The sequence below is a fragment of the Halichoerus grypus genome, chromosome 9, assembly GCF_964656455.1.
Source record: "Halichoerus grypus chromosome 9, mHalGry1.hap1.1, whole genome shotgun sequence".
NCBI lineage: Eukaryota > Metazoa > Chordata > Mammalia > Carnivora > Phocidae > Halichoerus > Halichoerus grypus.
Window position 1 is genome coordinate 129482695 of NC_135720.1, and position 13555 is coordinate 129496249.

The window sequence follows — 13555 nt, forward strand, 5'->3', positions numbered from 1 at the left end:
GGGATTATCCAGATACTGGATAAACCGTCTAGCCTGATGTTGACTGGCACCTGGAGGGTCTTTCAAGGATGACTGTATGAGGGATGAAGTGCAGTGACAAATGTTGAGTGGAGAAGGGGGCGAGGAGAGAGGCACTCAGGCAATAAGTCAAATCCAAAGCTGCCCACCCTTGGCATCTCCACCCACCAACAGGGAGCAGAGCTGGCTGCCCTTAGATCGCAGGTACACAACACAAATAGCCTAGAGCCTCGCTGGCTCTCATCTTCAGAGACCCTGCACCCCCATCACGGAGTTGTGCTTTCAAGCTCTTTCCCAATAAGCAACTACAGGACCAAGATTTATGTGCATGTAGCATTTTCATTAAACCCCTTAGAGTGCACAGGAATCTCCCTTTATGGTTGTTAATGCAGTCATGGAAGTAATCCCTGTTTTAAGTAATCCTAGGGTCTAAGATGGCTCCCAGGTGGGCCCCCAAGAGTTCATCTGTGAGTTGGAAGGACATTTTGCAATAGGTCTTTTCTTTCCCACTGCTGAGCAGGGAGAAATGACTGAATTGGCTGCAGACCTATCTCTTGGCGTCTTCCTTTTTTCTTGGTGATATGTGAGGGTGCCAGAAGGTCGAAATGGCCGCACGTCCAGCAGAAGAAAATGCAGGCAGTACCGATGCAATCTATTTTATAATAAAAATAATTTTACTTAACCACGTGACTCTACACATTGGCAAAGTTGAGATTACGCATGTATGTAAAATGACAACGTGAGTGCATTTTAAAATACACTTAGGACAATTTTCCAATGGAATAAAACACAACATCTTAGATTGAGAGTTTTCAGAATCACATACCAAATTCCTGCCAAGGTAAGAGTCATACAGTATTTGTTTTCTTAACTCAACTTCATCTAACTTCATTGTTTGAATCTTAATAAAATTAAGTGTTGAGTGAAAACAAATCCCTACAGTGTCACCAAATGTATCAGCTCAGGCCAGACTTAAGCCTTCAGCGGAAGGTTTTGTAAGCTCTTGTAGTGGAAATGCTTTTCCTCTTCTTCCTGTCTGCATCTCAGAGGGGCTGAGTCTAGCAGAGCAGCTGGTAACACAGTGAGCAGAACAAGGCTTTCTTCTACGTTCCCACAGATGCCTCAGGAGGAAGGGCTGCAAACTCCTGACCCTAATGCAAATGGCCCGAGCGGTGACCACCAGGGTCTCTGTCCTCAGGCCACGCATGCATATGGCCCAGACCATACACATAGTAGGCACTTGCTCAATGAATGAACGAATGAATCCTACAGTACGGTGGAGTGCTATGTTGTTCAACCTATAGGTTGCAATCTTACTGTTGGATTAAGAAATCAATGTAATGGTCACAATATATTTCAGGTAATAGAATGGAAAATAATAGGATAGAAAATAAAGCGGTCTATCACACACATTAAAAGTGTGAATATGTTTTTATAGAGTCATGATGTAAAGCGTATTTCCGAGGTATGAGTCAGGAAAACTTTTGGGGGAGTGGGAACAAGGGCATTTGTGTTGGATAGATCTAGATTTAAATTCCCATGCCACCAGGAGGCACTGAACATGTTACGTAAATCTGAGTGTCAAATATGCATTTAAAGTCTGCTGTATATCACGCACTGTGCTCTGTGTGTGGGATACAATGGTAATAGGTCATACTGCCTGCCCTCAAAGCAGCTCAGTGAACCTTTAGTAAGTGTTCCATTTCTCCTCAACACTTCAGGCGCTCTGGGACTGGTTGACAAGATGTGTGGGTAAGAAGGAATCTTGGTGGGGCACCTGGGTGGCTCAGTCAGTTGAGCGACTGACTTCCGCTCAGGTCATGATTCCAGGGTCCTGGGATGGAGCCCCGCATCTGGCTTCCTGCTCACCAGGGAGTCTGCTTCTCCCTCTCCCTCTGCTGTTCTCCCTGCTTGTGTTCTCTCTCTTTCTGTCAAATAAATAAAATCTAAAAAAAAACCAAAAAACAAAAAACAAGAAGGGATCTTGGGGAAGTTCAATCCAGTTGAAGCTCTTCAAGAGCCAATGGAATCCATTTTTTTTTTCTTTGCTCTGCCTCCTCTCCTTTTTAAGAATGGTGACAATCCAACACTAACTTCTCTCCCCAGCTCTAGAGCAAACTGAAATTCCTGTAGTGCCGGCCAGACAGTCAAGATTGGAAACATCGAGAGTGGCATGTCACAGCTGTGCCTTCTCTTTCCACTCCTCCAAAGGCATGCAGAATTTTGTTGACCCACCAGTGGCCAAGATCACTGTCTAGCTCTCTTTGTGGGTACACTGACCATAGATTAGCTCCCTAGTGGGATGGAGTTATCTCTTGGCCACCCACATGGTAAAAACATTGTGACCGAGGCAAGGTTTGTTTTTGAAGTCTGCAGCTAACCCTTTCTGAACCTTTTTCTTTCTTTCCAATATCCTCATTTTCACTCTGCTAAGCATACCTTTTCCCCTATTAAACACTTGCTTTCAAGTCATCAAATATCCTTCATTGATCATTGCATACGAATGAGTGTAAGTCAACAGGTCACCTCTCTCATTTATGTGTTAAATGGGTCTCTCCACGTCCAGGGTAATACTTTATCCATGGTGAGGGATTTTTTGTACATTTGTAAGATATTTGGAGTGGCAGTAAGAGCAGAGACCCTTTCCATGGTCCCAGTCAGACCATGGAAGTGGCTGAAGAAGTCTCGGTTAAGAAAAAGTAAGAGTCAGACTAGACCAAGCCTTGATGATAAGAGCTATCATCTCTAAGAAAGGGCAGAGCAGGAACCTAAAAGAAAATAAGTTCTGATGTAAACGGGATTTGTCTTCAGTGCTCCCCCTGCCCCCACTTCTCTTTTGGGGATCAGTCTTCCTGATTTGGATCAGTACCCTGTAGGTGCTCTTTGGGGTAATCAGGGCTATCCAGTCGTCCAATCTGGAGCTCCACCTGCATGCAATCTTTATTCTCCAGGCCATTCCTCAGCTGCTTTTCCTCTTTATCAAAATTTATTTGCACTATGTTTCATTCTGTCAATGTGCTTTCCACTGCTAGGTCCCACGAAACTATAACCTGATCATCACTGGTAATAGGATTCTGGGATTTAACATGGAGAGAGTATCTTCAGTGAAATGGTGGCTCTCATGTTGACAATCTCAGCTTCTGGGAAAGCGGGAAGATTACTGGTGATGAAGCCTATAGAATTAAGAAGCTGTAAGTAACCCCTAAGTCAATTCTCTGTACATATTTCCAGTACTCTGTCACAGTGTAGGGCTAGGCCTTGTTGGGGATACAAACAACTGAACGTAGCCCCTGGTCTCAGTGAGCTTGCAGTCAAGCAGGGTGGAATGGAGTATCTTGGATGCCACCACTCCTTTAAATAATCTTATTTACTCATGGTAGGTATTATCATGTGACTTTAAAGAACCAAGCCTCAGAAAAGTAAACTCTTTTCACCAGGTTCTAATTACGTAGCAAGGGGTGGAGTCAGGTTGAGTTCAGATCTGCTGTGGTTCTTAAGCTCATGTTCTTTCCAGTTTCCCAACTGCTATGGGAACAGAAGCCAAGAGGCTGGATGACGGACAGAGATGCAAAGCTGGGTGGGACAGGTATGGCCCACTCTGGGGTGTAGAGAAGGGAATGAGCCTTGTGCCTCAGAGAGCTAGAGGGAACTTTGTAGAAGACTGGGAAGTGGCGCCCAGGAAAGTCAGAAGCCACGAAGAACAACTTGTTTATGTAACAGTTGCTGGACAAATAGCAGTCTTTTCAGGGAGGGAGAGCAGTTTAATGGAAATAGGAATAAAATCATGCTGGAGGCCAAAACAAGGGGTACTTAAGAGGATGAAAATTATTCCCTGTGGGTCACCTGCTCTTTTACCCCATCTGCAGCCGAGGGAGAGGGGGAGAGCCAGTGCAGGAGAGGGTTTCCCTAGTCTAAGGGATGGGACCTCTGCAAACCTGGCCTGGCCCACAGTCTTATCCGGAATCGCTGCCACAGAGGAGGACAGTCAGGGTCCCCAAGGTGAGGGGCTTTTTCTCAGAAGTCCCTGATGACACAGGTTGTGAGCTTCTGGGGAGAAAGGGCGAGGGAGCCAGGTGCTTCTCCCTTCTCTTTTTGGAATCCTGGCCAGTTTCAATTTACATAACACAGCTTAATCCACAGAAACAGGAGCTGGGAGGCAGGTTCTTTCTCTCTCTCTCTTTTTTTTCCTCTCTGAGACATGGAAACCTTTATTTTCCCCCTACACCACAAACTGGTGCTGTTAAATAATATTGGATAATTGCACCTGTCGTACTCCCCATATTGTGCTGAGGAAAAATAATTGCTGGTTTTCTGCTTTGCAGTTTAGCTCTGACTTCGTCATTTGACTTGGAGCATGTCATTTTCTCCCATTTTAGACCGTACAGCCAAACTGTGTGAAAGGACCGCGGGTAGCAGCCCTGCGTGTGTGAGTGGGCGCGGGCCTCATTCAGCAATGATTTCTAATTTATACAGCATTGAAAATGCACAGCTATAAATAAACAGTTCTGACTGGCTTTGCTGCCTACTCAAGTGCTTTATTAAAAAAAAAAAAGAAAAGAAAAGAAAAAGAGCCACCAACTGCATGAGAGAGGAAAACAATGTCTGGGTAAGGATTCTGGTTTCTGACACTTGGGTCCGGGAGGGAGAGGCCCAGACCTGGGATGGGTTCAGGGCTCAGCCAGGCGGCCTTCTGGGAAGCCTGGCCTCCCCACTCCTCCCTTGGCCCCCTCCCACTCCCCGCGTGCAGGCGCCACGTGTTTGGGGATTACAGTATATGCAACTAACTTCCTGTTATGACAAGTATTGCAAGCGAGTAGGTGCAGAGGAGCTGAAAATAGCTTGAGAAATGCATGACCCATTTGAGGAGAGGATGGGGGCTAATGGATTGTTTAGGCAAACAGGGTAAGTCTTCGCCCCAAGTTGAAAATTGGTGTTACATGTGAGATAGCAACGCTAGAATGTAGGGACCAATCCACGAGGCATTGGAGGTGCTCCTCTCTCTGCCTCTGTGGATGGGAGTTTCCATCAAGTTGGCATCCCCTGACCACCACCTTCGGTCCAGCCTTGCAGATATACACACATTTTTGCTTTGTTAAGTAAATGCTTTCAGATGGCCAGTTACTGCTCTGTTCTATAATCAAGAGATAGGAAGATGGCCTTAGGAATTGACCACGCGTGTGACCTTGGGCCAGTGACATACCAGAGCTAACTCCTGTGGTCCTTTCAAGGACCAAATAGTTATGCATATCTCTTCCCAGCTCTGCCTTCAGTGGCCTGTTGGTAGCTTGAAAAAGGTTGTGGTGGAGTGTTCCCACCACGGAATGGGCAATCACTATAAATAGGGGCCTTACAATTTTCCTTTTTCTGGTGAGTTGGTTTTTAAACATTTATTGGCACACCAATATCAGAAACTCAGTTTCTTCATTTGGAAAATGAGGACGCGATACATTTTCTACTTAAAAGATTCTCATGAGGATAAAACGAGATCATGGGGGTGAGTGAGTTTGTCAATTACATGACCCTACACAAATATTATTGCTGATTCTTTCCCCATGTGGTTGGTATTGTCTTCTAACCACTAAGGACCTAGCCTTCTGTAGGCAGCAAATCCTACAAACCTCTTAATGAATGTTTATTTAGTGTATTTCGTGTTTGTTGCAGGTGTTTTGTTGCTTCTCCTTTCTTAAGCTCTAGCAGCACCGGGAGCCAGGAGGTGGTCTTGTATATTTGCTCAATGGGAGGCGGTTCTCAGGTATTTCTGGCACTGGAATGGGTCCTGCATCATGGTCAGTCATACAGAAATCAAGGTTTAATTTGGTCCCAGGGACAGTGAAGCCACAAATAGAATTCAGCAGGCTCATCCCAGCCAAGAGCTTACTATCACTCTGAGAAGTATGCAGCCCCAGTCATCTTTGGGGTGTGGAAAATTTAGGTGATCCCCTGCGGGCTTCGCATTTGGGGAATTTCCACTGTGACAACTGCTTCTGGGCTTCTTCTGAGACCAGGTGCTCTGAGCACTCAAGCAGCAGCAGGTATAGAGTTCCCAGTTCAATCCAAAAAAGACTTGCGGCTCATATTTATATATTAGTAGATAAAGGATTAGGAAGACAGCAGGTTTCTTGGTGCCTGTCCTAGGCTTCCCGGGGCTGCCTGCCCTATTGTGGCAGTCTGCCCTCTTCTCTAACTCAAGACCATTTTTGGTATTTCTGAGGTTTTCTGGTCTTGGAATAGATATGGCACAGTGGCCAGTCATAGAGCCATCAAGGTTTGATGTGGTTCTGGGAATAATTTTTACCAACATGTACCCATTTTTACCAGATTTCTCCTGAATGGTGCTAGGTTGGGAAACCCAAGTACAATTTACTCTGCTGTCCACACCCAGCCCACATGGACCTGGTGAAGCACCGCTAGACTCCATGCTTACCCACTAGTAGACCCTTATCATCTGTGTTCTTTACAAAATGTGCCTGTAAATAAAGACCCAGAAAAACTCACTAGGAAAATCAAAGCAGGGTTCATGAATGTGCTTGTTAATCACCTAGCCATCAGCTTTGTTAAACCATAAGCTAACTCAGCAAAGTGATTTGTGCCAAAGCATTCTTAGGGGTCCTCATGGCCATGTCACATCCTATCACTTACTCCCCAGGTAAGATGTACATTTATTTGATGAATGAACCAATATTCAAATGGAAGAGATTTTGATGACAATGTTGCGAAGTCCCACATTTGGACCTGCCCCAAATGCTTGCTCACAAGAGGGGCAAATTGCCCCATATTTTTTAAAACTTACTTTCTCATTGCCCCAGTTAATTTGCTCTCTTATCGGGTGGACAGATGACTTTGGTAGCACCCATCTCCCTACATCTCTATCTAGACTGAGGAAAACAAAATCAATGAGCAGTCCATGAAAATAGCTAGTTGACAAAAATACTTATTTTTAGGAAAGTTAGGGTCATTCAAAATGGCACAAGACTGGGAGTTAGAAGATCTGGGGGACAAATGCTATTATCTTGGTTGTGACACTAGTTCTTTGGCGCTTGTGCAGATTACTTCTCAGCTAGGTCCTCAACACCCTCCTCTGTAAGGTGAAGAGTTTTGGTGATCCCAAATCCCTTTCTCTCTCTAAACATTCTCTAAAGCCGAGTTATGTGAGTTTCCTTGGCCTTTGGCCAGATTTTGACCACAGAGGCCAGACAAAGGTAACAGATTCTGAGACAACAGTTGTTTTTGGCATGTCCAGTAAACCTTGCAAAAAAACGAAGAGTCCCCAAATTAAGCTACCTTCACAAACCCTCTTATTTTAAAATTTAGATATCATTCCCTGTCCTTTCTACCTTCCTATATTGCTCCACCACCTCCGAACCAGAAAAAAAAAAAAAAAAAGAAAAGAAAAAAAAATCTCATGTTTTCTTCCTCCTTTGTTCTTGGAAAACAGCCTGTGATCACTTCCTCTTTCTCCTTGGCTGCATTGTGTCACCTGTATGATGAAGAACAGAGAGAGACATCAGACTTCAGGGTTTCCCTAATGGGTATTCTTGTGAGGGTAGACATTCACCCTGACCTGGGACAGTAGAAAGTCAAGGACATTTAGCCCAACGCAAGAAGATGTACTTTGCAGAGTTCTGAAAACCTAGCACCTCTGCAGAAAGGACAAGAAGCAACTCTGTTGTCTCCACTTGGTTCTTGGCTCACAGCTAGCCTGTTGACCAATGGTGCCATTTGCCTTCACGGGGTTCTGCAGGTCAAATGTGAGCCACTGATTGAGGTTGTTTTTGGCCAAGCATTTACAGGCTACACACAATCCATCAACAAACTCTGAGATTGTGCAAATGGAGACGAAGAGACATCAAATTAGAGAAGAAAGAGAAGAGTGGAGATTCACCTAATTAAGGTTCATTCCGTGACCTCTCCTCAAATCAGCGTAACAGCCTGAATGGAGGAGTACTGGCATATTGATTAGATTTTAGTAAGCTCATTAGGAGGGTTTTCTTCTGCTGAAATTATAGCCCTAGATTTCTAGAATGACTTCATTCAGCCAACAAGTTGGTACCTCTCTATTTATTGATCATAAATCTTTGCATAAGCTCTGAAATTTCTAACACTTCATTAGTGCATTATCCTTCCCACTTGTTGTAAATGTTATCAGTCCTACTTTGAAAATTTTTCTCAAATCAGCCTCTCCTTGCCCATTCCAGAGGCCTGTTAGTTCTGGCTCGGTGCCACAGCAACCTCATGCTTCTACTTTCATGCTTCACCCTTCAAATCCCACCCCTGTCCATCAGTTATGCCCTTCAATGTCTTCTACTAATTTTATTTTGCTAGAATTCCACTTCTCATAGGCTGTAGTTACTGATGACTTGAAGTCTCCTTCATCACCCTGATTTTCGAGGAGAGCCGACTCCTAATTACACAGCCCTTGGGGCCATCCTATATTCATGTCTCTCAACATTTTTAAGGACAGTCTTCTCTCTCCTTCTTCTACTCATCAATCCAGATATCCTCACTCACTCCAGGGAAGCCTTACTAAGTTATCCAGCTTTATAGGCTTCATGTCGTTTTCATTTATGCTCTCACTTATTTTTCATTTTTGATGTGGATTCTCTCCTCCCCCATCAGGTCTTCTGTATGTTAGGTCTCTAAGTACAAACCCAGAACCTTCTTTTTTCTGAAGCATACACTCTTTGCCCATAATAAATCCTTTGTCAGCCAAATGACACATTAATTCCTTCATGTTCAAGAGCTTGAGCAACGTAAACTTCTCAACTTAGTTGCCCCTGCAGTCCCTCTGAAGGCTCCTAAAACCCTCTTACCAACCCCAACCCCTCGAGTGTAACTGTAACCATAACCACATCCTTCAACCCAGGTGCCCAGGATTGGAGGGTCCTTCTCCATTGAAGAAACACAACAGATACCGAAAGGCTTAGAGAGAACGAGCCCAGGAGTGGGAGTGATGGCAGGAAGTTCCTTTGTGGGAGGAGAGCAGGTGACTCCTTCCCCGGGATCAGAGTCTCCCGCATCCAACACTAAGCAGCTAGACAGAGCACTAAGACATTGCCATAGACCCACAAATACGTTAGAGAAAGCATCGTCCCAAAATGTGTCTCTGGGACTTCCAACAGTCATTTCTTCTGTAGTGACTTAGGTGGTGTGAACATCACAGAAATCATATTTTTCTTTTTGTTTCTAGCAGGTGGGAGGTGGGTCCTTAGTCCTGAATTCTGGAGCTGAGCAGTCTCTAGGCTTCTCTGAGTCCTCAGAATTTATCTCTGACTCTGATTCCACAATACATGGCTGGAGATTGGGAGCTGTTGACTTAGTAATAGATCTTCTTATCTTACTCAAAGTTCACAACATGGATTTCATATTCTGACTGGGAAATAGCGTTGTTCGTTATCCCTCTTTCCTTCATGGCAGGGCAATTTCTCCCTAGGAATGCCTCCTAGTTGGCAGTTAGGGAGCTAAGTCCACCCCTCATTCATTTTAGTCCTTTCTTTATCCTCTGTTAGATAGTACCAAGGAATAAAGATATTTTAGGCCAAACATTTAATGTTTGTCTTGTGCAAGATCTAAACGTTTTCTGCTGTCATGGCAAAAAAAAAAAAAAAAAAAAAAAACCCAAACTCATTCTTTTAATCAACATCACTATGGATACCATATGTAATTATATTCCTTATTATTCCAATAGTCAGAAAACAGAGTAAGTAAAAACATTTTATTCACAAAGATTTACACCTCTGTATCTACAATCACAAAAGCTACTGCTGCTAGACTTTGAACTGAAAATTTGAAGAACATTTGCCTAGTTTCCGCGGGTTGGCTTGGAAAAGGGTGAGAAGGCAGATGGTTGGGGAGATAGGAGGTGTTAGAAGAATGAGGTTTGAACATGAATGAGTAAAAGTTTCAGTGCAGACGTAGCAGGAAGGAGATGGAGCTGAGGTTCTGGCTGGAGAAATCCTTGTGGGAAGAGAGGCAGTGAAAGGAGAAGCAATAACCCAATGTGGACTCTGAGCTAAGAGAGATGAAATTAGGACAAGAAAGGCAAAAAGGAGATATATTTCTGTTATTGACCAAATGCTGCTCCTGTAGGACCGTGCTTTAGAAATACACGTGGAGTCATCTCCTGATAAGAGTCTTTTGTTATGAAATGATCAGGGACAATGTGCAAGGCAGAAAAAAACTTAAATTTCTTCATGGGTAAAACCAAAGAGGTAGACTAGGTGGCCTCTAAGCAGCTTTCAGCAATGAAATCTCCCTTTAAAAAAAATCTGGTCTACAGAAAATAGTATTAAAGGAAGGTTTTAATGTCCTCCTGTCCAAGCCATAGACACAAAGTCACTTGGTTAGACTTGAATTTTCATCTGATGAACTCTAGTTAGGGTGGAAAGGATTTATGGTCGCAGGCCCTGACAAAGGTTAGCCTGACTCTCGGCACATGTCCCTCAGGAATGTTAGCAAAGGGGTAGTGGGCCAGAGATAAGCTGATTGCCTCTCCAGCCACACCTACCCAGAAGAGGCCCTGCCATGGGGGCCTGGCACTTAGCTCCTTTTTACGCCTGATATATCCTGTGGGTTGTGTTTCTTTTTCTGAGGAACTCATGTCTTGATGTCAGCATTGTTGTGTCTTATTAAGGAAAAGAGAGAAAGAGAGAAAGGAAGAAAGGAAGGAAGGAAGGAAGGAAGGAAGGAAAAGAGAAAGAGAAAAAGAGAAAGAAAAAGGAGAAAAAGAGAAAGGAAAAGAGAAAGAGAGGGAGGGAGGGAGAGAGGGAGCACACGATTGAATGTCCATGCCTTGACAATGCTAAACTACATGCACACTCGCATGGCCAGCATTCACCAGGAATGTCCTAGGCAGACTGGCACAGGTGGTCACCTGACTTAGAGGTCATCCCATCACTGAAAAGTTGAAGTGTTTTGACACAGCTTACGTGGTTGGTTTGTAGCCAGGTGAGAGACATACCCTGGTTTTCTTGATTTCCATTCCAGTGTCCTTCCCCATATTTTGCACTGCCTGCCCTAACACTCATCTCTTTTTCAACAGCTCTCCAACCAGTATACCATAGCATCACCATCTATGATCCTTAAACTCTCTGCCCAATACTTTCATCTCCGATCATCATAGTCACTCCTTGACCACTGTCTCCGGAAGCCCTGTGTACAAAGTCCCATTTAATGCCTAAAGAAAAGAGTCCTTAGATATCTTCTTTCTGCATTGATTGAATAAGCTAATGGAAAGGGGAGTGTCAAAGATGGATAAGACACACTCCTAACCCTTACAGAACTCAGAGTCTTGTGTAAAAACGTATCTCCATGCAGACCATAGAAGGCTTCCTGGAAGAGGTGAGTTGATGGTGTGAGACAGGCAAAGACTGGGGGATGTGAGAGACTGAAGCCCATGGTGGGGAGGAACAACATCAATGTGTAAAGAAAACGAGTAATTTGGTGGTTCTGCTGGAGCACACATTTAGACAATGGAGATCAAAAGCCACAGCAGGGACTGGTTCACAGAGCCCCTCGTGTGTCATTCCAAGAGTTTGGACTTTCATCTGTAAACTGGGGAAGACTTTAAGTGTTTTAAGCAGAATAAGACATGGGAAAATGTGCTCACATAGATAGCTCTGTTTAGTTTTACGCAATTTAAAATGTTCACTGCAACTGGGATGTTAAGTGATCTAATTTCTCTTTTAATTTTTACTAGACCATTTGTAATTATGATCTGTTTAGAACTTAACCCATTTATGATCCTATTCTGATGCTATATAGGACTTTTGGCCCAGTCTATTCTTTAAGGATTTAAAAATCTAGACGGAAGAGAGGAATGCACGGCCACCTACGTGTGTGTCTGTCACTCACAGGAATGTTCGTATGTGCACGTGTGTGGGTCCACATGTTGATGCTAGCCTATTTGCTCATTGGGACCTAAATGTAGTGAAAAATTGGATGTAGCTCTTAACCAATGAAGGTTATTTAAAAGAGCTTTGTGCTGAAAATAATATTAAATTTGGTGAAAATTTTTTTAATTCAGCGGATGTCTTAAAGTCACTGTAGAGTAACAACTTAGAAGTTAATCATTATTGAATTCAATACAATTGTTAAAAAAGTTATTGTTCCATAAGCTCTGAATAATCACATTTTTCTCTGCAAATTTCCAATGGATTAGTTTCTTCCTTTTTTTTATATAGATTTGGGGAAGGCATCAAAAACCTTACCAAGAACTTCAAGGAGCCAAACTAGTTAGAATTAGATGTCAACACATCTGAAATGTCAACACATTTTTTTTTCTCCGCTCTGGATAATTTCCTGTGATTTGGAATTCTGATTTTGGGAGTAAATTTTAGTATTCCGTGTTTTAAGTGTTTGCTTTCAAGGATAGTGCCTTTGAGATTTCCCCAACCAGTTACATTCTCCAAGAGTAGAAAACATATGAAAAAGCCAAGTGGCATGCTTATTTCTCCAGGGTCTCATTTTCCTCTCAGAAATATACACTCTTATGAAACTGTCATGGTTTTTTTTTGTTGTTGTTGTTGGTTTGTTTTGTTGTTGTTGTTGTTGTTGTTTTTGGGTACATGGGCTTGTGTTTTCACACCAGTTCATAGATTGGGCAGAAGATGCCACTTGGGCCGTTTCTATTTTGATAGAACAGAATGGCATGTGGGCGTGTGATGTGGGGGACTGTATGTTGATCTTGCTTCCTCATATACAAAATCAGGCTATGCTTCCTGCACTTCCCTTTGGGGAGGGAAAAATCATGATTATTTTGCAACGTGACTTTTTGATGGTTACTTTTCCAACAAAATAATATTCTGTGAGTGGGGGTGGTGGGAGAAGCAAGGAGGAGAATAAAATCTTCCATTTTAAAATCATCTGAGTTAAGCTTTTTTTGTTTTTTTGTTTGTTTGTTTTTTGTTGTTGTTTTTAAGAAGCAACATGGTTCCAGCTACCTATAATTAGAAAGCTTAGTTTGCTGACATATTCACTTTCCCCAAGACCCTGTTTAAATGAGAATTCCCATCTCAAGTATAGGATGTGATTTTATCTGGTAAAAGTTTTACTAAGGGTTGAGAAGCAACCTAATGGCAGAAGGATGGGAGAGCATCTGGGAAGGCACTGCTGATGTTGGAAGAACAAAGAGGGTCATCTGGATCCCTATCCTTCAAAAAAGGAAACCTTGACATGTAACAGCTTGTATCCCTCAGTCCCTCACTTATGGGAGGAAGAAGCTGAGTTCATTTTTTTTCATGCTGGGGATGATGACACCTTGCTCTCTGGGTCCTGAGCTCGCTAAACAAGATTATTTTTAGCCTTGAAATTAAATGAGGTGTCGTTTGGGGGAAGAGGAGAGATAATTTGATGGGATCCTTTGAGAAAATTCAAACTTCCCCCAGGCTTTCCCTTTGCCTACTTTGGTAGGACCTGTCTGAATCCTTTGAACAAAGGCGTTAAGCATCATTGACTTCTGCTCTTGGACTAGTTCCTCCTGTTTCCAGGAGGAGTGGAAAAAGTATAAGGAAGGCATGTTTCTGTAGGTAAAAGAGAAACA

The 13555-nt window shown here is 43.2% G+C and overlaps 1 protein-coding gene across 4 annotated transcripts in view; it reads right to left on the reverse strand.

Annotated features, from left to right (window-relative positions):
- Positions 1 to 337: 337 nt before the first annotated feature.
- ADTRP (androgen dependent TFPI regulating protein) overlaps positions 338 to 13555 on the reverse strand; it is a 64184-nt gene continuing 50966 nt past the window's right edge. For 3 of the 4 annotated variants that reach the window (XM_036100871.2, XM_078055700.1, XM_036100870.2), the window contains one exon: positions 338 to 670. In XM_036100871.2, coding sequence (XP_035956764.1) covers positions 480 to 670 — 191 coding nt within the window. In that variant the 3' untranslated portion in view covers positions 338 to 479. Of the gene's footprint in view, positions 671 to 5390; positions 7496 to 13555 lie in introns of those variants that run through there. The other variant, XM_036100872.2, reaches the window with a different exon arrangement.